At 52.1% G+C, this 25022-nt stretch overlaps 1 protein-coding gene across 2 annotated transcripts in view; it reads right to left on the reverse strand.

The window, feature by feature from the left end:
* SLC1A7 (solute carrier family 1 member 7) overlaps positions 1-25022 on the reverse strand; it is a 45730-nt gene that overhangs the window by 13360 nt on the left and 7348 nt on the right. The window contains exon 3 of one of the 2 annotated variants that reach the window (XM_059922689.1): positions 6690-6905. The exons of the other annotated variant lie outside the window; for it this stretch is intronic. Within the exon in view, the coding sequence (XP_059778672.1) occupies positions 6690-6905 (216 nt within the window). The remainder of the gene's footprint in view (positions 1-6689; positions 6906-25022) is intronic. 2 annotated transcript variants of the gene reach the window in all.

Raw genomic sequence — 25022 nt, forward strand, 5'->3', positions numbered from 1 at the left:
GTGCTAACAAGGATTTTTGTTCCTGTGCTGGCACTTCCTTGAACAGGCCATGCGCCTCATGCGCACGCTGCCTCCTCTACCTGGACCCTCTTTCCCGCTCACTCTTGTTCTTGGCAAGTCTCTCCTTTTGCGAGACTCACCTCACACATGCATGGAGTTACACACATGAATATAAGCGTGCGTTCTTTCTTAACTTTACACCCTGGCAGCCACTGTTGGGAAGCAGAAACTATAATTTTTTTCACTGCTGCTAAAAGACAGGTTCAGGGTTAGCATATGGCAGGAGGAAGAGGGCTTAGAATGAGCTACCATGGCAGAAAACTGGTAGAGAATGGTCTTGGCTTTCCCCACTGATTTCAGCTTTGTCACAAGGGAGAGAAGAAGCAGGGTCAGGAGCTGAGATCGCAGAAGCTCACATGAGGCTTTTTTTCGATGAGTGGTAAGCAGATTTCTGCCACCAGAATAATAGCTGCCTGCAAGGGCCTTGGACAGTAAACAGAGCCAAAGTCACGCCAGGCACACAGCCTGCCAGAGTGCATGGCTTACCGGCCCTGGGCGCTCCTGACCAGAATGGAGGAGGCCCACACTGCATCACGTGGTAACAGTTTGAAAATGTCTTCTGGGTACACTTCCAGTAGGTTCGAGTGACAAAGTGGTTCTCTAATGAAACTTAGAGGGAAGGCTGCTTTAGCATGAGCAGAAACCAAGGGCGTTCAAAAGGCCGTACATAAGAAACCGAATGGAACTTATACCTCATACATACATCTCTCTACAACTTCCTTTAAAATGACAATAATTTAAATTATGTGCTGCAGCAAGGATGACTAGTTGTCTACCCAGTCTCCATGCTCTCTCTTTACTCACTAACAGAAACCCAGGCATGTTACAGGGACCAAGAAGGCCCTGCCATCAAGCCCTGTTTCCCAGCCTCTCTTGCCAAAGGGGTGGCCAATGCGATGTAAGTGGGAGTCATTGGGTGGCATTTCCTGGAAAAGGCTTTGAAAGACGCCCATGCAGCCAGGACCCTTTGGTCCTTTCCTCCAGCTCTTTTCTTTCCGCCCAGAACATGGACATAATAGCTGGAGCTTCAGCAACCTTACTGAACCATGAGACACACTGATGATAAAAGCCAAGTGCTTAATAAGCCCAGCAAAGCACAAAGGTGGAGGGAGCATGGGCTCCTGATGACCACGAGCTGCCACCTCTGGTCTGCTTATCTGGGAGAAAATGCAGGCCTTTACCTTACTTAAGCCTCTGCTGCTTCAGGTTCCTGTTAAGTAGCAGCCAAAAGCATTTCCCAATACATGTGGTCATACTAATTATCGATGAACTTACCCTCAGATTTTAATAAAGAAGTATACATTTGATTATTAAATGAAAAAATATGCACCATTTTCTTTTGGCTTTGAAGACCCATGGGAAGCCTTCCTGTTTGCCCCATGAGGCCTGTGTCCCTGGTGATGGTTACGTAAAATGCAGACATAATGTGCCTGGGAGACACTGGCAGCCAAGCCCATCAAGTATACACACACTCTGCCCTGGGCCTCCCCACACATCTCTTGCGGCAAGGCCACAGTCCACCTCACTTACTATTTGTAAGTTCCCACTGTGACGGTTCCAAACTCACCCCCATCCCCAATCCAAGCTCCAAAGGTGGGAATTATTCCTTTCCAAGCACAGCTCCCAAGAGCTTCATCCAATCCCTGAGGGGGTAACTGGGAGCTATAAATAGACCCAAGTCATTACTTAATCTCTCTGGTGTTTTTGGAAGATTGGAAAATAAAGAAGGGGCCCAGCTCTGACTGGTGTTCCGCTTGGGTTTGTTCTGTGAGGCTGCTCTGTGAGCAGACATCAGTCTTCTGGAAGCCCCGCTTGGAGTCCTGGGAAATGAACTCATGTCTTGGAGAATCATCCAGGGACATGGCCTATTGTGTTCCTCTGGATCATCTTTGAGAGACGGACGTGTATCTTCCCTCCCTGAAGGATGCAGTGGGCCTTACTTCCCTGTTCGGTTGGACCCCTCATCCTTCTGACTTTTCCTTAGGCACACCTGCCTCCATTTCCCAGTTCCCTGCCCTGGTCCTCTGTGTTCTTGGTTGGTAGGCAACTGCTCTGGGCCAGAGCAAGGGTGAGGGGGCCGCTGGTACCCTCATCGCTGGTGTCCTCATTTTCTGCACAGCCTCTCAGAATGTCAGAGCTAGAAAGGGTTGCAGAGAGTAGCTAGCTGTCCAGGGCACTCTTCCGGTCTGTCTGTCCTAAGATGGTTGACAGCTGGACGCAGGGACCTGTATTTTCCCCCTCTCCCTCCCCACCAGCTCTCAGCACAATGTCTTTGCCCTGAGCAGTTACTTAATAAAAGTGGGCTGAATGGAACGAAAGTGACTGCACCCGCTCCCAGGGCGTCTCCATGCCTCCAGGCACATCCTGCCCACTCCACGCTACCCTGCTCCAATCCATCCTTCCCAAACTCACCGCCGGCCTCCCCCTTCTCGAGGGGAAGAGCCACCCCCTCAGCCTGGGATCAAGGTCTGCAAGGTTGAGCTCTGCACCGTCCTTCCAACCTCTTCCCAGAACCAACCCGCCTCCAGAACCCTCTGCTCGTGCCCAGAAGCCTCCTCGCTGGCCTCTAGGCCTTTGTGTTTCGGAACCACAGAGCTAGAAGGGATCTTGCAACCCACGGGGGAAGCAGGCCCGGGGAGAGGGCTGGCCTGCCTGCAGCCACACAGCGACCACACAGAGGTGAGGCGAGGAAGCATGTGATCTCCCCTGCAGCTCTGCTCTCTGACTAAGAAACGGTGACGGTGATGGCCAACCACCCAGCTTTGCAAAACAACTTGCTCAGGGTTGAGAGCGACTGGGGGAAAAACCTCAAACCAGAAGGATCAATTTTCACCACGTGAAAAGCAACTGAGAGCAGGAACTCCTCCTGGAACATTTGACTCTGACATGTGTGTTGGATCCAGAGCCCTCAGCCCCCAAGCAGGGAAGGCCATTGGGGAGGGCGGGGGCTCCCCGAGCGCCAACAATCCTTCCACCACAAGGAAAGGCTGTTTCAAATCAGAGGATCCAAGAAATGATGAATCATAGTCACCCAATCTTAGAAATAGTGGATCTTAGACGTGAAGCTTCTCAAAATTCCTCCTCCCTTGGCTTCCAGGATATCAGCTTTCCTGGTTCTCCTCCTGCTCCAGCAGCTCGAAGCGGCCCTCCAGCGCGGCTGGGGCTCACCCCGGCCTCGCGCCTCGCACTCAGCCACTTTCCCTGTGCTGGTGCTTCTTCCTGCGGCTTCAAACCCCGGCGTCACCGATGCCCCTGCATCCCACGTATGCAATCAGCAGACACTCAGCACCTCTGCCGTGCAGTTGCTGTTCTAGGCTCCGGAATACAGCGGGGTGATTTTTTAAAGAGCTGGCCCTCCCAGAGCATATTTTATTCCAGTGGGGGAGACAGAAAAAGAAATACAGAAATACACAGATAGGGTAGTGTCAGGTAGTAATCCAAGCTATGAGGAGAGAGGGTGACGGAGGCTGGGAGGCCCCTCTGAAGAGGTGACACGGCGGCGGTGTAAATGGAGGGAGGGAAGGGCCATCCAGGCAGAGGCAGCGAGGAGGACAAAACTCCCAGACGGGACCCTAAGCACTTTGGAGGCGTGCACAGAGGCCAGCAGGCTGCAGTGAGGGGAGGGAGAGTTGGAGCAAAGGTCAGAGGCTAACCTGTGCATGGTGGGGGGATCATGACGGGCCTGTAGGCCATAGTGAGCACTGTGGATTTTGTCGACCTGTGACAGGTTGTGGGCAGGTTTTTAAAGGATCCCTCTGGCTGTTGTGCTGAGAACAGACTGTAGGGAAACAGAGAGAAAGCAGGTGACCATACGGGACCCTCTAGTGAGAGGTGATGGTGGTCTGTGCGATGGTGGGAGTGGCAGAGGGGGACAGAAGGGGCAAGGTTTAAGATATTATTTTGAAGGTGAAGCTGACAGAATTTGCTGACAAACTGGATGCAGGATATGAGAGAATAAGAGAGGCATCAGACTAAGATGGGCAGGATGGAGGAAAGGACAGATCTATGGGGAAAATCAAGAGTTTAGCTTTGGATGTGCTAATTTTGAGATGCCTTTAGACAAGTGTATGTAAGAATCTGGAGTGCCGGTGAGAGGTTTCCACTGGAAACAAAATTCAGCAGCGTCAGTGTACAGAAGGTGTACAACGCCATGGTACTAGATGAAATCACCAGGCAAGTAAGTGTAGATACAACAGACCTTGCCTGGGTCTCTCTGGCTCTTGACCCTGTGGGTGAGAACCACACAACAGGAACAAAACTGCAGGTATTTTTGTGATCTTTAGTTCATCACACATCTCAAAGGATGAAAAGAACCTGGAGAATGGAGAAAATGGAGGGAGTGGTAGCTTGATTGCACTGAAGGCCCTCATTCGTGGATGCCTTTGCCTTGTCACATTGCCAACCCTTCCCACCCTGAGTCTGGGCGTGGCCACATGGCTTGCTTTGGCCAATAGGATGTTAGCAGACTTGACAAAAGCAGAGACTTGGAAAAATACTTGTATGTTTCTTTTTGCCTCTCTTGTTCTTCTACCTTCCTCGTAAGAACACGCCCAGGCTAGCTCTCTCTTGGAACCCTCTCACCACCGTGAAATAAGTGCAGGCTGGCCTATGGGAAGATGAGGGACCACGAGGAGCCCAGCTGGATTATCTCAGTCAAGATCATCCTGGAGCAGCTCTTCCCCAGTTGAGAGCCAGCTGCCTGCAGACACATGAGCAAGCTCAGCTAAGCCCAGTCCAAGTCAGCAGAAACTTCCAGCTGACCTGTAGACTTATGGTTGTTGTCTTAAGGCACTAGGTCTTCAGATGGTTCGTCACGCAGCAACAGCTAACTGATGCAGAGGGTGAGGGTTTTTCAAGAGAAAGGGAAAGGGAGAGAGAGGGATTGTATGCTGAGGACGAGAGGAGTGCTTCTCCCTAACTTGAAGCCAAGAGAACTACTCAAAGACCTTGGCGGTGTCCCCTAAGATTTGAGGTACGTAGGGGCTGGTGCCTGACTCATGTCCAAAGGCCTCGGGAAGGGGCTGCCTTTCCAGCAAGGATGTGTGTGTTTTTCACGGGCCAATGCGGACCTTGTAGAAGGGACACTGCCTAAGAGGATCACCAGGGCGGGGGGCGGTGAGATGTCCCCAGCAGAGGAGCTGAGCAGAGGTCAGGCCTGAGGAGGGCACTGCGAGCAGCCAGATGGTGCAGGGAGTGCCTGAATCAAGGGAATAGCAGGTGAGAGACACCAGTGACAGGAGGGGCCCCAAAGAGCCCACAAAAGCTCCGCTGAAGAAAAACAAGCAGGGAGCAGCTACCCCACTACCATAAAGGAGCACCTTTCTAGCTCAGTCCCTCTCCCTCTTCACTGCGCCCCCCTCCCCCCCCCAGGGCTAGCAACAGGGGAGTAGATAGAGCAAGAAAGAGAGAAAAACCTGCTAGGACCTTCTTCCCACTCCAGCTTTCCACGTCTGAATCAGATGCAAAAGGCTAGGACAGGATTCGCTTTAAACTGGATGAGTCTGGAGTTTTACTGTTAGACTGGACTGGATTTCTTATATCTGAAATTGGTGAGAAAGTGGGAGGGACCAGAAGGAGCCCACAGAGCAAGTTTAATGGGGCACCCTATTGAGCCCAATAAACTGTTTCCAATGGGGTGCTTCCCTGAGCTCTCTCCCAGCCCTGCTGTCCTCACCCACACTGTCCTGGGAGACCCCTCTGCCATCAGGGCCTCCCTAACACCTCCACCTCCTGCTCTCCCAACCTCCACCTCCCGCTCAGACTTCCCCACAGGATTCAGATCCCCCAGCCAACCATCAGCTGACGCCTCCCTCAGGAGGTCCGCACCTGCTCCAGCACTGTCCTCTGGCCCTGTGACCACACTGCTGTCCACTCAGGTGCTCAGGCCAGAGACCTTCATGCCCTTTCAATCAGACTCCCACCGCCTCCACCCCTCCCCCCTTCTCACCGTCTCTTGCGGACTGATTTTACCTCCTGAGCAGCCTTCAGTCTTCCCTCTTCCCCCAGGCCCATGGCTACCACCCTGGCCCAGTCCCTGCCTCTGCCTTCCCCGCCCGCCATGCGCCCCAACTCCAGTCCACCAGCACTCTGGCGGACACAGGGAGCCTTCTGAGTTGGATCATGCCACTCCTAGGTTTAAAACCCATTTCCTGGGGCCTTTAGGATAAAATGCAATTTGGGCCCTGATTCCCAATGCTCTTCATGGTCTGGCCCCAACCGACTTCTCCAGCAATGACTGTCCACTCCCTGCTCACATCTCAAGCTCCAGTCACACTGAATGGGCCATAACTTCTCCCCATAATACTACCTCCCAGCTCAGGACCTTTGCACAGCTGTTGCCTTCTTCGGGAATGCCCTTCCTGTGTCCCCTGTGCCCTCCCACTCATCGCATCTTGATGGGGGCGGACAGTTCAGTGTGAGCCCAGCAGGAGGCACGGGGGCTGAGGGGGCAGAGAGTGGCCTCTGTGGCTGCCCCCCTTGTTACCACTAGTGATCAAGAGCAGACCCCGAGCACCCCATCCCCACACCCTCTTCTGCCCCCTGGGTGACATGCGGGGCTGGGCCTGTGAGGTCAGCAGCCCCAGCCCAGGCATGGCGCTCCCAAGCAGGGTGCCGGCGGCAGGAGTTACCGAATGAGGTCCAGCAGGGGGTCTGCTGAGCTCATGATGGGCTTCCCACTATGCTCCGTCGTCTCCTTCTGGGCCGCGCTGCCCGGGTGGATGATGGAGACCATGACGATGCCCACGATGACTGCCACGAAGGTGGTCCACAGGTAGTACGCTACAGTGAGGATGCCCAGGCGGCTGGAGGTCTTGGCATCCAGAGAGGCGAGGCCGGACATCAAGCTGGGAGAGCGATAGGGGTCAGCGTCTGTGGGTGGGCAGGCCAGGCACTCAGGCGTACCCACTCTCGCCCCCTCCTGGCTCTGCCTAGCACCCTCACAGCATCCCAGGGAATGGGCAGGCGTAGGGATTCCCCCAACTAATCCAGTCCCCGAGGCTCCGTCCAGCCTCTCTATGCTCTGCTCTGCTCTCTCCCCCTTGCCCAGTGTCATCAGCCCAGCCCGTTCACACCTCTAGACCTTTCCATGTTTGGTGTCCTCTTAGTACCTCCTTTCACTTGCCCAAATCCTACCCAGCAGGTAAGACCAAGCTCAGTGCCTCCTCTTGGGTGAAATCTTTTAGGAGCCCATTCTGGGGGTCCCACAGCTCCCGGCCTCCTCTGTCATGACCCTGGTTGTCACTGTCACTGTCTGTCTCTCTCATCAGACTGAGGACATGTGAGAAGAGGAGTAGATCTGACTTCTCTGTGGGCCCCTCGTGCCCAGCATGAGCTCTCTGTCCTGCCACCAAGCAGGTGGTTACTGCAGGCTTTTGAATGAACTAATGAGTGAGAGTGAATGAGTGAGTGAGTTAGAGCCCTGGGCTGGGACTTGGTGACCTGGGTCCTAGTCCCAGTTCTGCCCATTGGCTATGTGACCCAGGCAAGCAAGTCACTCCCCCATCTTTAGGCCTCAGGATCTGCATCTAAAAAATGGGGCCATGGGCTTCCCTGGTGGCGCAGTGGTTGAGAATCTGTCTGCCAATGCAGGGGACACGGGTTCGAGCCCTGGTCTGGGAAGATCCCACATGCCGCGGAGCAACTAGGCCCATGAGCCACAACTACTGAGCCTGCGTGTCTGGAGCCCATACTCTGCAACAAGAGAGGCCGCGATAGTGAGAGGCCTGCGCACCGCGATGAAGAGTGGCCCCCGCTTGCCGCAACTAGAGAAAGCCCTCGCACAGAAATGAAGACCCAACACAGCCAAAAATAAAAAATAAATAAATAAAAATTAAAAAAAAAAAAAAAAAAAATGGGGCCATGGTTAGATTTTCCTTGAGAGGTGCCACCCTGTGGCCATCTTGGGTTAGTGCCCCGGCCCAGACTCTCCTCTCGGGAGACTGTATGGAGAGGCTTGTGGGTCTCTCTCCTCTTGGCTCCTCCCCACTCCCCGCCTGCCCTGACCCTGGCTCTCTGCCCACCAGAGCAAGTCAGCCTTGGAGCTTTTTTTCTCGTGGCTGTTTGGCTGGGGATGGGGGATGGGGGCAGGTGGGGAGTGAGAGGTTAGTTAAGGAGATGCTTGCACTTTGCTGCCAAAAGGATTTTTCCCCAAAGCCTTTTCATTCTTTCAGATAAAGGAAGTATTTGTCTGGTTTTAATCATGTAAACAAGAGCAGATAATCCCTCCCCATCCACCTCCTCTTATCATTAGGCTACATCTAGCATCAGGGCTGAGCGCAGAAGCCTCTCCTGCACCCCACGGTAACCGCTGCCTGTGAGCACCCTGCTCTTCCCTGCTTGCTGTAGCAAAGCCTCACTCCTCTTTTAAGACACAGTTAAAGGGTCCCCTCCTCCAGGAAGCCTTCCCTGACCATCAGGCAGGGGTAAGGCCCCTTCTCTGGGCTCCCATGGCCCCTGTGCTGCCCTCTGTCCCAGCCCCACCTCACTGAACTGTTGACTATTTACTGGAAGCACCGCCAGGGCTGGGCCTGGGTCTGATTCAATGCTGGGTCCACAGAGCCAGAACCAAACTACACTGCTGGAGTGTAGTTTGCTGAATGAAGGAGTGAATGAATGAATGAATGAGTCAATGTTTACAACCTCCATTCATGCCTATCTGCCAGGACACCATATGTTAGTGATGGGCTTAGGGTGGGTCTTAGATACAAATCCTGAAGGGCTCATAATGAGATTGTGTGGCCAGGAGAAATGGGGGGCCACCCTGCAACATCATCCATGAGAGAGATTATCCCCAGACAAGGGCCAGCACCTCGGCCCAGGGCCAAACAGGCCTCTGACCATAACAGAATCTCCTCACAGCCAAGTCCAACTACTTCAGGCCACAGGGAAGCCATGGCCCTGAGAGGAGGCCCTGCTCGAGGTCACACAGGACACTAGTGGCCAGCTGGACCGGAACTCATTCCCCAGCTCCAGGCCTGTCCTCCTTCATCCATGTAGTTATTCAATCCTTTAGCACGTGCCCACTCTGTGCCATGCCCTGTGCCCACAGAAAGAAATCAGAAATCAGTCCCTGACCTCAAGTAACTCCTGGTCTGGCAGGGGGGGTTGGGAAGAAGATGGAAATGGACACTCAGGACAGAAGTGGACTCAAGTAACCAGGGGTCAAGGTGTTTGCATCAGTACCACAAGGGAGGGAACAAGGACGTACTATCTTTAATCAGAGGAGTGAGGGATCACTTCTAGCTAGGAGAATCAGGAAGGGCTACGCGGAGGAAGGGGCAATGGAAGATGAGGCAGATTTGGAGATGGAGCAGACGTGCCAGGCAGTGGGACACCAGAAGACAACAGGGAGGCTGGGAAGTGTGGGGACACTGTGGTGTTTAATGTGGTCAGAGCTCAGGTTATATTTGAGGTAGAGTGAGATATGGGGCAGAAAAGATGGACTGAGCTCAAGAGTAGGAGTGGCCTTGAGTGCCAGGCCAAGAGGGACACAGGGGAGAGTGGGGTCCAACACAACACATCTAGCAGAATTTGCTGGATGTCTGAGAAGGGAGAACTAAGAATTCCTTAGATCTGAGAATATCAAAGTAAACAAAGTATATAGGGAGGGTCACTGAAGTAGTATTTGTAAGAGCAAAAAGCTGGAAGCAACTTCAATCATCAAGGCAGATTAGGTTAAAAGTTACAGCATATCCAGGCAGTGGGGTTCTAAGTAGCCATTAGAAGTGATGGTGTCATTGGAAAGATGTTCCTATTTTATGTCAAGTGGAGAAAGCAGAGTACAAGATAGTTTGCAGCTCTGCAGGGTGCCCTGGAGCTCCTGTGACACAGACCCCCCTCGAGGTTTGTGGTCCAGATAAACATAGACATGCTTGAGGGATTGTGCAGGAGAGGGGTGCAGATGAAAATCAGATCTCAGAAAGGGGCAAAGGGCTCCTCAGAAGGCCACCCTGAGGAGGAAGAGGTCTAACATGGGGGTGGTGCCAGCTCAGGGACAGACCGGATGTGCTAAGGAAGGGAGTGCAGGTTCTAGATATAGCAGGAGCGGACCCCTGACACAGGGGCTCTGGAAGGGAGAGGGCTGATGAATAAAGTGGAAAGAATTCCATCACCCGGGACACAAGCAGTTCCGCTGTGGAACCTCGCTCCCGCCCGCAGAATGGAAAGGGTTTTTCTACTGGCTGAAGAGAAAGGGGAGCAGCAGAGGTGACAGCGGTTGGGCAGGAACTGCTGACAGTAGACAGAGCAGACCCTCCCCTCCCCAGGCCGGTGCCGGCAGTGCCAGGGTGACCGCAGGTGATGGCAGAGGCCGAGGAGAACGGGAGCTAAGTGCGGGGAGGGCCTGGATTCCACGTGAGACAGCGGCCACTCCTGGAACTCACAGTCACAGGAAAGGAAGTTCAAGTGACTTCCTTGACAGCCCGCCATTTGGCTGGAGGGGGCTCCTCGAGGTCTAGACTTTTGGGCCAAGCTGTTAAAGTGACCTTTCTGAGAACCTACAAGCCGGGGTGGTGAGGTCTGCAGGGAGTGTTAGGTCACATGGACGTGCACAGGGGAAAAACTAAAGTTTAACAGTAGCTGTCTTTGGGTGGTAGGATGATGGGCAATTCTTGGTTTGTTTTTAATGTTTTTCCACATTCTCTATTATTTCTAGAATAAGCATGTCTTGCTTGTCTGATGAAAACCACAACCCCTCAAGTACCAGCAGCCACAGAAACCGTAATTCATCTGGAGCTTAACTGTCCCCAAACACCTGAACATCCACCTCATTTGACCCTTAATGTTCTGTCGGTGCTGCCCAGTAGGATGATAATGTGAGTCACTGTAATGTTAAACTTTCTAGTAGTCACAGTAAAAAAAAAAAAAAAGTCAAAAGAAACAGGTGAAGTTCATTTTTGGTAAAATTAACTTTAATAATACTTTAACCCAGTATATCCAAATTATTATCATTTCAATGTGTAATCAACATAAGAATGCTTAGAAAAACAACTTCTGGTTTAAAATTTTAATTTAAATTAATTAAAAACAAAAAGTTCAGTTTGCTCCATTGCACTAGCCACATTTCAAGGGTTCAGTAGTCACTTATGACTAGCGACTGCCTTCTTGGGTTGTGCAGCTTGAGTTACAGATAAGGAAAATAAAGCTCAGGGGGTGGAGCTAACTGGCCAAGCTGCCTAGTTGTGAAGTTAAGACTGGAACAGGGATTCAGCCCTGTGGGGTTTCCCTTCTCCCACAGTGACTCTCCGTGGTACAGACCTGGTTTAACTCCTGTGGAAGAAAAGGCCTTCTGGTTTTGGCTAACCATGATTTTAATGTGATTCAGCCCATGTAATGCCTCTTTAGTTCAACTCTCGGAGTTCATGACCTGCCCCGTGGCTACAGCCCTCAGATTTGTGGTGGTGAGCTCCCCATCTTTGGAGGTATCCAAATGGAGGCTGGGTGGCCACCTGTTGGAAGGCTAGATCAAGGCTTCCAGACTGAGTGGGAGATTCCATGAGGATGACTTCAAATGCTCCTTCAGGCTCTGTGATTTATGGTGAGAGGAGAATAGGTAACCTTGCCTCTGTGACTCCCATGATGGCCGGGTGCTCCTGGGAGTCCCCCACATCCTCGAGGGCCCTGGCAAAGAGCCTCAGGAAGCCCAGAAGTCTGGGACTCCCTCCTAAGCCATCTGGCCTGCCCCCCCGCCCTGCCCCCAGGGCCCGGGATTATGGTTCAAGAGATTGATGTGATTGGGGAGCCGGCTGGTTCCTGGGCCCAGCCTGTTTCCATCTGGTAATCCCTCCACTTGCAGGCGGCGGGGAAGGGAGGGAGAAAAAGGCCACTACTGACCCTCACCTGTTCTCACGCCAACCCCTGAGGTGGGTATCGTGACCCTATATAACACCGGGAGGCACCCACCGCTGCCTGCACACTTCGCTGTGGGGCGCGGACAGGCTGCTGAGACTGCTGGGGGCCCCTCGCTGTTTGAAGTCCTTGGTGGCTCCCCTTCGCCCTCAGGAACTGTCCACACTCCTTCAAGGCCTTGGGTCACTCTCTTCCTCCTCACTGGCGCCTCTCCAGCCACCCCGTTCTCCCTGCTGCTCTTTGCACCATCTTTGTGCTGGTTGTTCCTTTAGCCTGGTACTCTCTACCCACCACCCCACCCCCAACCCCTCACATACCTGCCCAGCCCAACCAATTTCCACTTGCCCTTTCCAAGGTCAGCTCAGACATCCTTCCTCTGGGAAGTCTTCCCTGATACGGTGATCTCACCTACCTCCCCAGGGCACCCTGTGCTTCCCAGTTTCTTACAGGGCACTCTGCCGGCACGCTCAGCCCTGAACCCCCATGGCCCAGCCCAGCTCTGGCGCAGGGCAGGCTGGCGGGAACACGTGCTGAGCGAAGCAGTGAACACTGAAGGAACCCAGTCCCCTTGCCCCTGCCCTCCCTGCTTTACTTTCCGATCCTCTCCTGCGGCCGCTACCCATCTCTCTAGTCTCCACTCAGGTACTTCCTCCCTCTGAGGGCCTCCTGAGCCCGCTGACTAGGCCAGGCAGCTCCCGGAGGCTCCTGCACGCAGCCCTCACTAGCTGGGAGCCTTGGGCAAGTTCCTCAGCCTCTGTGCGCCTCAGTTTCCACTGGAGGATAAAATGGGGATAATGATGGTTTATTGTGAGCGTTGATCTAGGTTTAGAATAGTGCCTGGTACATAGCAAGTATTCAATATATTCCAATAATTAGCATTCCTCTGTGATGGCATCGCCTGTTTTGTGACCACCTGCCCCAGCAGACTGTGAGCTCCTCCAGGGAAAGGCTGACTCTGGCTCAGTTCTAGGCCCTCAGAGCCCAGGGCCTGGCCTGGCCTGGGTGCAGGTTTGCTGGTGTGTATGTGTGATGTTAAGCCAGGGTGGAACTCTAGACTAGTTGTGAAAAGGGGTGACTTGTGAGCTCTGATGACCATGAGCACCCACTGTGGGCTCCCGGAGGAAAAGTCTCCTGGACCAGCCTTGGGCCCCTTGCCAGGTTTAGAGAAATGCCCCTGGCACTGTGTGTCCGTGTGACATCAAGCAGTTGACACCGGGTCCTCTGAGAACTTTGGGGAATGATTATCACAGGCAGTGCCCTCTTCCGAGTGCTGAGAACCTGAGAGGGTCTCTGGAGGTGTACTTTGGGGCTCTCCCTTCAGCCCTCTCCTTCCTGGTTGTTTTTATCAATGCCTTGGCCAAGGGCACCGACAGCATGTGGACCAGATTTGTAGAGGTTGGGAAGCTGGGAGGAACAGCTAATGTGTTGGATGAGGGAGTTGGAACTAAGCAGACCTCAGGCCAGTTCTGACTGACATGATGAAGATGAACACGGACACGTGCAGAGCCATGCTTGGCTTCAACAGCTCGGAGAGCACAAGCTCTGGGGTGAAGGGGGGGCCTGAGCCGCAGTGGCAGCACGTGGGAGGGGGACTTTGGGGGTTTGTTTGCTGCCAGCTTGGTGAGTCACTGAGGAATAAGGGTGCCAAAGGGGTGGGGGGCCCTCAGCCTGTGGGGCTAGAAGCCCGGAGGGCTTGCTGAGGAGGCCACGGACCTGCCCTGACGTTAAGACCCCCCTGGGAAAGGGACAGGGGAGGGAGGTGTGTGTCCCATAGAGGGCAGCTGGGGTAGGTGGCAGGGGACAGTGCTGCCAGCTTGGAGGGCAGGGGCTGTGGAGCACAGCAGAGCAGACCCTGGGAACACTGGGATTGATGCAGAAAGCCACAGGGAAGCAGATCTCAGCTCAGCACCAGGAATAACTTTCTAGCAAACAGAGCTGTGCCATCCTGGAAGGGACCACCTTGAGAAGTAGTGAACTCCCAGTCACTGGAGGTGTGCAAGCAACTTGCTAAAGTCACACAGTGAGTAAGTAGATTTGAACCTTGGTCTACCAGCATGACAACATCCATAGTCACAAAATCCTGCACTAGGAAGTTAAAGGCAGGAAGGAGCCAAATCCTTGGGCTCTGGCTTCGTGTGCCCTAGTCAGGGAGGCTCTCCCAAGCTGGCCCCTGGGTGCAGCTGCAGGCAGTCCACCTGACAGGCAAGTGGACGGAGGCGTCTGGAGCTCCATGGGAGTCTCATCAGCCCTTCCAAATATTAAGGTCTTTTCCCTCCCCCTGAGCAAACGACAGGCCCAGCAGTTGACAGCAAGTGCTACGTTAGCACCGAATTACGCTTCCCAGTTGTCCCTGCCACAGCCCCACCCTCAAGCCAACTCCTTCTAAGACCTGAGGCAGGAGGCCCAGACTCCCACTTGGCTAAGGTCTGGGTCATCTGGCCCCAGCACTCCCTCCCAAGGGCAGAAATTCCTCTACCACCTCTGATTGCACACCTCAGAGGACAGAGAACTCACTACCTCCACTGTGGGCTAGTTATGCTTATTAGCATGAAATCTGCCTCCAGGAAAGAGAATTTCCACACTGGGCCCAGCCCTGCCCTCTGGAGCCACACAGACCAAACCTCTTTGGTTCCACTTTAGATTCCACGGGATGGAGGCAGGTAGGAAGGTGGGGAGGGAGTGCAGGGCTCAGAGGGTGGGAGGTGGGGTGGGAGAGGGAGGAGTAGGAGGCGGCACAGAGACAGGCATGGGCCTGGGGCGATGCTGCCACCCTGGCATCCCCAACTGCCTTCTGCAGGTCTCTCCTTCCCAGGCCCCTGGGCATGGGAAGGGGATCGATTGGGAACTCAAAAATAACAAGCTTGAACTCAATCAAAAGCAAAAGCTGGAGGAGCCTCAGCTGCAGCCCTCCGAGAGCTCACATCTGACCATCGACCAGTCTCAACCCCTTTCCACTGGAAAGGCTGCGTTCCCGAGTGTAATAAGGGTCGATCCAGTTCCCAATCCACGTGAGCGGAACCCCTACCCCTTTCTTTCCCACAAGGCAAAGAATGGCAGGTGGGAGGGAAACGGTGTTCCCACGGGTGACCGTTACTCTGCTCTACGGTCGCAGACTGTCGCTTCCACCATTAGGGATGACTTCCCTGGGCTGCCCGTCACGGGTTTTTACGACCAGTGCCACTACGCCATGGTTAGGAGCCCTGCTCCAGCAGGAGGGAAAGACCCCACCCAGAGGAAACACAGGTCCCCTGCCTCCCTTCCCTCCTCCATCAGGGCTGCTGGTGTCCACTCCCCAGAGGCCCTGGCCGGGCCTGCCTGCCCCAGGCACTCAAACGAGACCCTCTCCGCGCAGTGTCTCCACAGAGAAGAGTAGCAGGAGCTTTTCCAAAACCTCACCCACCTCCCCAGGCACAGCGAGGTCCCCAGCACGCCCCATGTTGAACACTTGCCCTGTGTGCTATGGGGTCCCAGGAACGAAGGAGGTGGGTTTGTGGTCCTCAGGTCGGTGGAGAGACCTGCAGTCTGGACAACACAAAACCCTGGGTCGTGGCTGGGATTGAGAGAGGCCAGAAGCAGGGTCTAGCCCGGCCTGGGAATCAGGCTAGGTTTCCCAGGGGAGGTGGCAGCTGAGTGGATCCCTGAAGGATGAATAGGAATTCTCTAACTGGAAGGGGGAAAGAGCACGGGAGTCTGTGATGGGTGATAAAATCTGGGAGTTTTTCAGAGTCACCAGGATGATGGTCTGATCCCACCCGCGCAGCCCACAGCTGGGCCACGTTTCCCCTCCTGATGAGTAAGGCAATCAGCTGACTGGGCAAGAGGACCAAAGAGCTATCCCAGGGCTCCCATCAGAGAGGTCAGCAGAGCTCTGCTAAGAACAGTTGCCCCATGGCTTGCAGAAGCCGTGGCTGCCCATTCCTCCTGCCCTCTCCCACTCACTGTCTATCCTGGGACGCCCACGGCAGCTGCCCCCGGCACACTGGCTCCCAAACCAGACTCCGACGGCTGCTTGGCCCAGGACCATCTCCAGTAAGCTAGAACGTGGGTGTCTGGGAGTTTTCTGCCAAACTAGAGCTCCTCAGGAAGGGGGAGAAGGGAGTGTTGGGTTTCTTTGGCCAAACGTGACTTCCTGATTCTAAGAAAAATCAGTTTAAAATTCTTACAATGGAAAGAAAAGCAATACATACAGATGCACACACATATACACACAACATACATGTATGTAAAGACCCACACCACACATTCACATACCAACCCACACACGCCCTTGGATTTCTCTGCTGCGATGTAGAGCTTACAAAACATCTGCCATGTTCAGCATCAGTGAATCACAAACACATGGATTCAGTTTTCCTTGAATGATGCCTGGTTTAAGAAATTGAAGAATGAGGGGAGAGGAGGGTTTGGCAAAAAGCAAGTGGAGACTTGGAGGCCCTAGCTGGATCCAGATGCAGGTTTGACCCACCCCTGGTTCCTTGCATTGCTCTTGCCTGGGGATGTGTGAAAACAAGGTTCAGTTGACTTCCCAACGTTAGAAGCAAACTCCAGCCTCAGTGGGGACAAAATGCCCCCTGGCCCCAACACACACAGCACCTACTGGGAATTTCTTTGTAAATCTGCAGATGGCGTTGTGTCCATTCTATGGCCGAGGTGAAGAGTGTGGTAAATAACAGAGGCTGAGGTACATCTAGAATCCTGGGGCATAGTGATGCCCCAGCAGGGAATCCAGCAGCATCCTGAGTGTCTAGTAAAAGGAAAAGGGCTTTGCAACCTCTGCTCCAGCCTCTGAGTGGACCAGTGAAATGTGATTACAAAGATGAGGGTGTGGCATGGGCATTTTTATATCATGTTGAATGAAAAAAAAAAAAGTAGACATACTTTTGCAGGAGTAACAGTAAGGTTTCCTCCAAGAACTTAAAAGAACAGAAAGTTGCCAGTATTCTTTGGGTTAAACCATAAATTAAAAGCAAAAGGGATCAGAGTAGCAACAAGTGGTGTTACAGGGAGAAAATGGGAAAGGAAGGCTCCAAAGGCTTGACTTTCTAATGAAAGAAGGTGTAATTAGCATGGAATCAGTCAGCAGTGGAGCAGAGAGAAGAGAGTGGAGAGTGGCAAAGTACTCAGCACCGTTCAAGTACCACCCATGGAAGAGGGGCCCTAGTTCAAGGACATGACAATGCCATGGCAGGTCCTAATCATCAGACTACTAGTTCCTATGCCAATGTAACATGAGGCAGAGTTTTCTAAATTTTGTCTGAGGCTTTTGTGTTCAAAGGTAGAGACAGCAAGTCTCCTTGCAGTTGATTTTGTTTTTAGAAGAATTTTTCAAATGGCAAATGTAAGGCAAGAAGGCACACATTGTCCAGGGGAAGGGAGAGATTTGCGGTTTGATGGAAGTACCCCTCCTTGAGACCTTAAGATCTGTAGAGTGATGGAAAGGGGCACCAATCTGCATGAGAGGCTCAGGAGCCGTCCGAGAAAAAAGAGACTAAGACCCCCAACCCCTGCTCCTTGCAATTTGAAGTTAGAATCAGGGTATACTAGAGTGCCCATGACCAAGGTCTGTCAGCACTAAAGGTCTCCAGGGCTAACCCACCAGGATGGAAAATGGACTCAGGGATCAACCCCAGGGAGCTAAGCTCAGGGCATGACTGAGGTTGCTTTGAGGAACAACAATTGAGCTCTTTGGTGTGATCTAGGGGCCAGAGCAGAGCATCCCTGTGGCTTGAGCAGGGACATGTAACTGCAAGGGGCCATGTTCAGGCTTGAACCAAGCCATGCAAGACCTGTGTTCAACAGCGACACCATATGGAAGGAACCAGAGCAACAGGGCTAGTGGCAAGATCAGATGTTCCAGTTCTCTCTTTACCTACTTATCAGCTGACCTTGGCCAATGGATGCAGGCCTCAAGAGGAAGACACTGGGCTTCCTCCTTGTACAGAGGAGAAGTAGGACCATATTCAGCACATTCAGTTCTCAAGTCAGTATATAAAGCAAAAACCACTCATAATTAAATTTGCCCTTGAAGATCCCTTAATTTGTTCGTTAAGTTCAGGAGGTATATAATTTCATTCAAGACAGGTTTCCTCCCAGTTTTGGAATGGGCTGCTGTTTCTTAAGGTGAACACCAGCTGAAGCAGTCAGCATACACTTAGAGGCCATGATGTAAAAAGGAAACCAAACAACCCTCTCTTCATGGCCTAGAATCACAATAATGATGTGGGGAGATGCTCACTCTGAAAGGCACTTGGGAACTGAGACTGGCTTAGAGTGAGGCAGACCCAGCTCTCCCATGGTACACTCACCCTGGACATAGCTCTTCGAATGGGGGAAGCCACTTGTCTCCTTTAAATGATTTTCTCTCTTTTTCATAGCATATGTAATTGAATTCACTAAATTTAAATGCACATAGGATGGAACTCCACCACCTGGGGCCCCAGAAACTAACTGAAAATGGCAAACCTGGACTCATACTGGTCGTACCATTAAATAATTAAATTGTCCTGCCAGCAAACAGATTTACCCAGCGGGGTCCCCAAGTGATGAGCCTATAGGGAGAAATGCTCTGGCCAGGGGCTGTGTGCATCCGTCCCCCTTGGCAACTGTATTTATCTCTGTGGATGAATAAATTGGCATTTGGTTTATTTGGTTGCCTCTTGTCAGCATCAGAGGACAGGCCTGACCAGCTCAGGGACTCAGATGAGGTTGAGCTTCTGAACCAGTCAGCCAGGGACCACACCCTGGGCCTAGTGAATTCACTACTAAGAATGACAAGAACAAACATTTACAGGAAGAAGAACAGTGGCAGAATTAGGGTTGTGGAATGACAGGATTTTTTGTTGTTGTTATCCACAATGTTTGTAATTTGCTTATATAACTTTTTAAAGTACCAACCTTTTAAAAAAGACAACTCCTAATCATCCTCCAAGGGTCATTTCAAATGAAGGTCATAAAACTTCCCTGAATTCTGCTTCAACTTTCCTTCCACTGTTCTTTATTTATTTAATAAGCAGTTCTTAGGCACTTACTATGTACCAGACCCTTGATGTCCCTGAGAAAGAGGTGAATTCAAATTCTTCAGGATTCTTTTTATGGTAAGGGGGTTCAGAAGAAATTCCCTGATGAGCCACTTGGACCAGAAGCTGAGCAACACGTCCACCTAACCCCACTCCAGGAACAGGGCATGAGTGGAGGTGACTTATAAAGACAAGGAGGGCAGTATTTCTGGCTGGTCTTGGAAGAAGGGTAGAGAGAAGGAAGGTGTGGAGAGAGAAAAGAGGTGGACACACCCTAAGGGTGACCCCTAGTGACCCATGCCCTTCTGTAATCCCCCCCCCCGTGTGGGTGAGACCTGTGACTTGCTTCTAATAGAATATGGCAAAGGTGATGGATATTACTCCCATGATTATGTTATATTAGACTTTGTCTTAGAAGACTGGAGAGAGAGGATCCTCCTCCTGGCCTTGACAAAGCAAAGAGGCATGTTGGGAACTGCCTTTGGAGATGGCCAGAAGGCAGGGTACTACAGGTAGCCTCTAGGACCCGAGGGTGGCCTCCAGTTGATAGCCTTTAACAAGGAAATAATTTCTGCCAAGAACCTGAATGGGCTTGGAAGTGGATTCTTCCCTGGCTGAGCCTTCAGATGAGAACACAGCCCAGATGATACTTTGATTGCAGCCTGTGAGACTCCGAGCAGAGGATCCAACTAAGTCATGCCTGGGCTTCTGACCCATGGAAATTGGTAGATAGTAAACGGTGCTAAGTCACTAAGTTTGTGGAAATTTGTTACACAGCAATAGATAGCTAATATACAGAGAGAGAAAGAAAGAACCAAGAGACAGCTGAAGGGCTTACACTTCTAAATGTGATCCTCACCTGTGATCTTGCTCCCAACTGTTGGTGAAGTTGCAAAATTTCGGAACTGCTTGAAGCAAGGGAAATATACTTGAATGGGAAACTGGCAAAGGCTGTGCCTCATGACTGCTTGTAGGAATGTGAGGGCAGAGAAAATCAAGAGGCAGTAAGAACTAGGAATTCATGGAAAATGAGGAGGCTTTGACAATCATGGCATGGGGAGTGGTTCTGGGCAAGGTGACAATGTGCTATATGGAGACGTGTGGTCCATGCCCCTGCAAAGGCCGCTGTGAACACAGATGTGCAGGACTCAGATGGAGGAGTGCTACATGCACTGTACCTGTATCAATGTTGAGGGAGCACCCAAGCATACCTGAGTCAAGGGAGACTTTCTAGACGAAGTGACAAGTAACCTGCAGGTGCTAAAGGAGCATGAGGAAGGAAGAGGTCACCCCAAGGGGCTGCCTGCTGAGAGAAGAAACAGAGGTAGAGGTTTTCATGAAACATCTCATCTGGGCCTTGGAGAAGACTGGTGATGTATCAGGAGCTATGCTGGGTGCTTCAAGTGCATTATCTTATTTCATTCTCAGAATAACCCTGCGAGGGAGGGAGGTGTTCTTCCCATTTTACAGATAAGGTCACTGAGGCTCAGATGCTAAGAGACTTGGTCAAGTTCACACATCTAGTGAGTGACTCCAGAGCCCCTGTTCTTCCCCTGGAACCTCTGCTGCCTGCTCACCCCCCTCACTGTGCCTTACAAAGCCACAACTGGCCAAGGGTAGGTGGCCCTCTGCTGGACTGCGCGTGCCTGTCTGAGGAGGGTGTCAGGCTGGGGGCTGGTTTGGAGTGGATTCTAGAAAAAAGAGGCCCACGAGCTGGAAGATGCCAGATTGTGGGAAGAATGACTGAGTTGGGCTCTAACCCAGGCCACAAGCCCCACCTCCCTCCCCCTGGGGATCCATTCTCTGGAACAAAGTGTCTCTGTGGCTGTCTTCCTGCCGATGGTGAGACCCTCCAAGGCAGGCACAGGTCTTCTCTCCCCTCACATCAACCCCACCATTACCGCCCATACTTCTTTACATCTCATCCTCTCTCTTTGCTTGTCTATTAGATTTCCGTCTCCTGCAAATATCTGTTACGCTGACCACCAGGTAGAGGTTAGTGTGAATGACAAGGGGGAAATGAACTGACCCCCTCCCAGTATCTCACATAAAAACACAGCAGTGCACATGGCTCTTCTCCAGACAGGGGTCATGGCGACTGGTTCTGCCCGTTGGCAGGGCCACTTCTTGTTCAGCAGCATGAGTGGCTAGTCCAGATAAGAATGCTAATTTATTTCTATGTCACTACTGTGCAAAAAACGGTGTCTGTACTCCATAATGTGGTGTGCCAGCTATGAGTGTGAATTCATTTAACTAACAACACTGTGTCCATCCAGGGTTAAAAGCAGCATCAGGGATAGAGACAGGTCATCATCACTAGTTATCAGTAAATGAGGAGCTGGGAGGATTTCACGGAAGAAACTTGATCTAGGTCTTGAACACAGAGGGGGACTTAACTAATGAAGAGAAGAGGGCGTTCGTGGGAGGGGAGCAGCATGAGCAGAGGTGGTATGTGGCATGCTTAGAGACTAATGAGGTGACCAGCCTGATGCCAGAGGCTTGGCATAGGGAAGGGTGGCAGGTTCCATTGGAAGAGGTGGGAGCATTTAGAGTCATGGGTGCCAGGCTTTGGGACCCAGGCTTGCAGGTTATTGGAACTGAAGCAAATGTGCCTTGATGTGTATCCTCCCACTGCCCTGGAGCAATTTACACTGCAGGAAACCTCTGTCTCCTGGTGGGGTACAGCTTGGGGGCCCTGGGGACTGAAAAGCAGCAGTGCTCATGCCAGGGTCTTTAGCTATCCAGTCAGAAGCCCTGATCCCAAGACATCAGGGTTTCTTTTCAAACCATTAGAACACTTGTGGAGCTTTTAAAACAAACCTGTTTGGGCCCTTTGGCAGTTCTGGTTCAGTAGGCCCGGCATGAGACCTGATGTCTGAATTTCCAGAGTAGCTTTGGTGACTCTGCTCTGTCCTGGGTGACAACCGCCACACCAGAGTGGTTGCTCCTTGAGGATAGGGATGCCCCGCCCTGGGCTGGCCAGGAGCAAGAGATCAGGGGACCGTGGGCGATGGATGGATGGATGGATGGATGGACGGATGGACGGATGGATTATAGACCAGTTGAAGCTAAAGGAATGAGGGCTCAGGGATGGAGTGGTTTGGAGCTCAGAAATGTGTCATTTTCCCCCAAGAAGGTTTAATTCTCCCTTAGTAGGAAAGTTTTAAAGCATTTCCATTTTTCAGTGACACGGTTGCTTTGAACCAGCCGAAACTGTATAATAAACAAATGAAACATATGAGCACACACTGGCTTTTCTCAAGTTAATACCACATTTCATTTCCAGCCAAGAGAAAGCACTTGAGTCTGGTGGTGAGAGACCAAACCTTTGAGAGCCAGGACTCAGAGAGCTGGATGGGCCCAAAGTCACTGGGTAACCTGGGTAAACTGAGACTCAAGGTGAGGGTGCCTGCCCCAAGATCACGTGATTTGTGGAGAAGCAGGTCTAGGACCCAGGCCTTTGACTCCGACTTCAGGATTTTAAGTTAAATAACTTGCCCAAGGTCACACAGCAAGGAAATGGCAGGGCCAGGATGGGAACCCAGGTCTGTCTGACTCCAGGGTCTATTCAAGGGCCTTTGCCTTGGAGGCATTTCAGTTCTGAGTAAGAGGCAACGCCCTGGCAGTAAGTAAGGTCAACAATAAAGGATGATTGGGACTTCCCTGGCAGTGCAGTGGTTAAGAATCCGCCTGCCAATGCAGGGGACATGGGTTTGAGCCCTGGTCCAGGAAGATCCCACATGTCACGGAGCAACTAAGCCCGTGCGCCACAACTACTGAGCCTGTGCTCTAGAGCCTGCGAGCCACAACTACTGAAGCCCGCGCACCTAGAGCCCGTGCTCTGCAACAAGAGAAGCCACGGCAATGAGAAGCCCATGCACAGCAACGAAGAGTAGCCCCCGCTCGTCGCAATTAGAGAAAGCCCGCGCGCAGCAACAAAGACCCAATGCAGCCAAAAATAAATGAATAAATAAACAAAAAACACAATAAAGGATGATCAAGCTGCCTAACAATATTGCAATACAACTGGGAAAAAGGGAAACAACAAAAAAGAGTCCTGTGCTTCCTGCATCGACACGCTTACTTGGCCGTCGTGTAATTATTTATTTTCTCATCAGTCTCCCAGGTCAGGGCCATGTACCAGAAAGCACAGTGCATGATTGCTGAATTCATTAATCCACTTGGCAAGTATTAATGAGCACCTACGATGAGCCAGGCATTTGGTGTGAAGGCCAGAGTGGAACCTTAACAGAGTATTGTATCTGCCCTCACAGAGTTTACAGTCCAGTGGAAGATAAACAAGTTAACAATTGAATCCATATAGAATAACAGTACAAAATAAGTGCTGTGCAGGAAAAGGAAGTGGGCATAGTGGGGGAGAGTGAAGGTGGTGGTGAAGGGGGACAGGTTGGGAGGGCCTTTCTAAGGAGGTGACATGGAAGTTGAGATCTAAAGGAAGAGGAAGGGGAAGACGTGTAAAGCATTGAGGAAGCGTGCTCCAGGCAGAAGGGACAGCATGTGTGGAGACCCTGAGACGGAGAAAGGGTTTGGTCTGCTTAGGAAACTAAGAGGTCAGGGGACTGGAGTGAATGAGGCATGACATGAGGTGGGACACAGGCACGGAGGATCCTGCAGGGCCTCCAAGGTTACGTTAAGGATGCAAGGGTTTATTCTAAATGCCATGGGAGCCACTGAAGGGTTTTAGGTGAATGAATGGCATGGCCTGCTTGGCTTTTCACAAGATCATTCTGGCCACCAGGTGGAGAACAGATGGGAGGGGAACAAAAACCAGAGCCAGGAGAGCAGTGAGGTCACTGTGGAGTCTGCCCCTGTGGTAGGGATGATGCTGGGTTCTAGCTGGGGGAAGAATCAGCTGGAGTCGCTGGTGGAAGAGCTGGGGGTGGGGGAAGAGAATAAATACGGAGGCTTGAATAACTGGGTAGATGGAGCTGCCGCTTACTGACAAGCAGAAAACAGGAGAAGGAACTGGTTTGCGGGTAAAATCTCAAGTTGGTTACGCTAAATTGAAATCCTCGTGAGACATCAAGTGGCAATGTCAGGTAGGTAGTTTGAGTGGCACTCAGAGGGGAGGTTGGGGAGGGAGATCTATATTCGGACGGGCTGGACTTGTAGGTGGTATGTTAAAGCCATGAGGACAGATGAGAAAAGGCCTGAGAAACTACAACGTTCAGAGGTTGAGTAGAGAGAGAGAAACTCGGCTGGCGGGGGCAGAGAGCAGACAAAGCCGGAGAGTGTAAGACCATAGGGAGGAGTGTTTCAAGAGGGAAGGAGTGACCAACTGCTGTATCAACTGCTGTGGACAGGTCATGCAGAACAAGAACTCGGAGTGTCCTTTGGGTCTAGCAATATGGAGACCACCGGTGACCTTGACAGAATTCCCTGACTCAGTGAATGACTCAAAAGATGCATGAAGAGGAGACAACCACAGAAGTGGGTTGAGGAGTCAGGGAAAGCTTCTGGAGGGAGGTGGCCTTTCAGCAGAGCCTTGAAGGCTGAGTCCTGAGAGACCCAACTGCTGCCTGCACAAAGCCGAACTGAGCTTGACAAGGCCTCCTGGGGGCAGCAGAAAGCACCATTACCTGGCCTCCCGGGCCGGGGGAGCATTATCTCCACCACCCTAGAGGGAAAGGGTTAGGGTTCTCAGCAGGGAGGTTGAGAAGGCTGATGACCCTGTCCCAGGGGAACGAGCCCACTATGTCCCCCAGGACTCAGAGGCTTGTCCACTTCCCTCCCTGCACACAAATCCTGGGAAGTGAGGATTCCAAACCCATGGTCTCAGAGCAAAGGGCTCTTAGACACCATCTGGAGCCGCCAACTCATTACACATCTGGAAAATCTGAGACCTAGAGAGGACCAGGGGCTTGCCCAAGGTCACCAGCACACCAGTGGTAGAGACCAGGTGACCTCCAAGGATTTGCTGTGGCCCCACCCTAGCTGGTAAAGACTGAATTCTTTAGCCTGGCATTCAAGGTCTTTCATGGTCAAGGAAGAACCCATCCTGCAACTTAATCTCCCACCTGTCTGCCCTCATACCCTGTGATCAGCCCCTGAACTTTTAGCAAATAGATAGCCTCCTAC

Source organism: Balaenoptera ricei, chromosome 1 (assembly GCF_028023285.1).
Source record: "Balaenoptera ricei isolate mBalRic1 chromosome 1, mBalRic1.hap2, whole genome shotgun sequence".
Classification (NCBI taxonomy): Eukaryota; Metazoa; Chordata; class Mammalia; order Artiodactyla; family Balaenopteridae; genus Balaenoptera; species Balaenoptera ricei.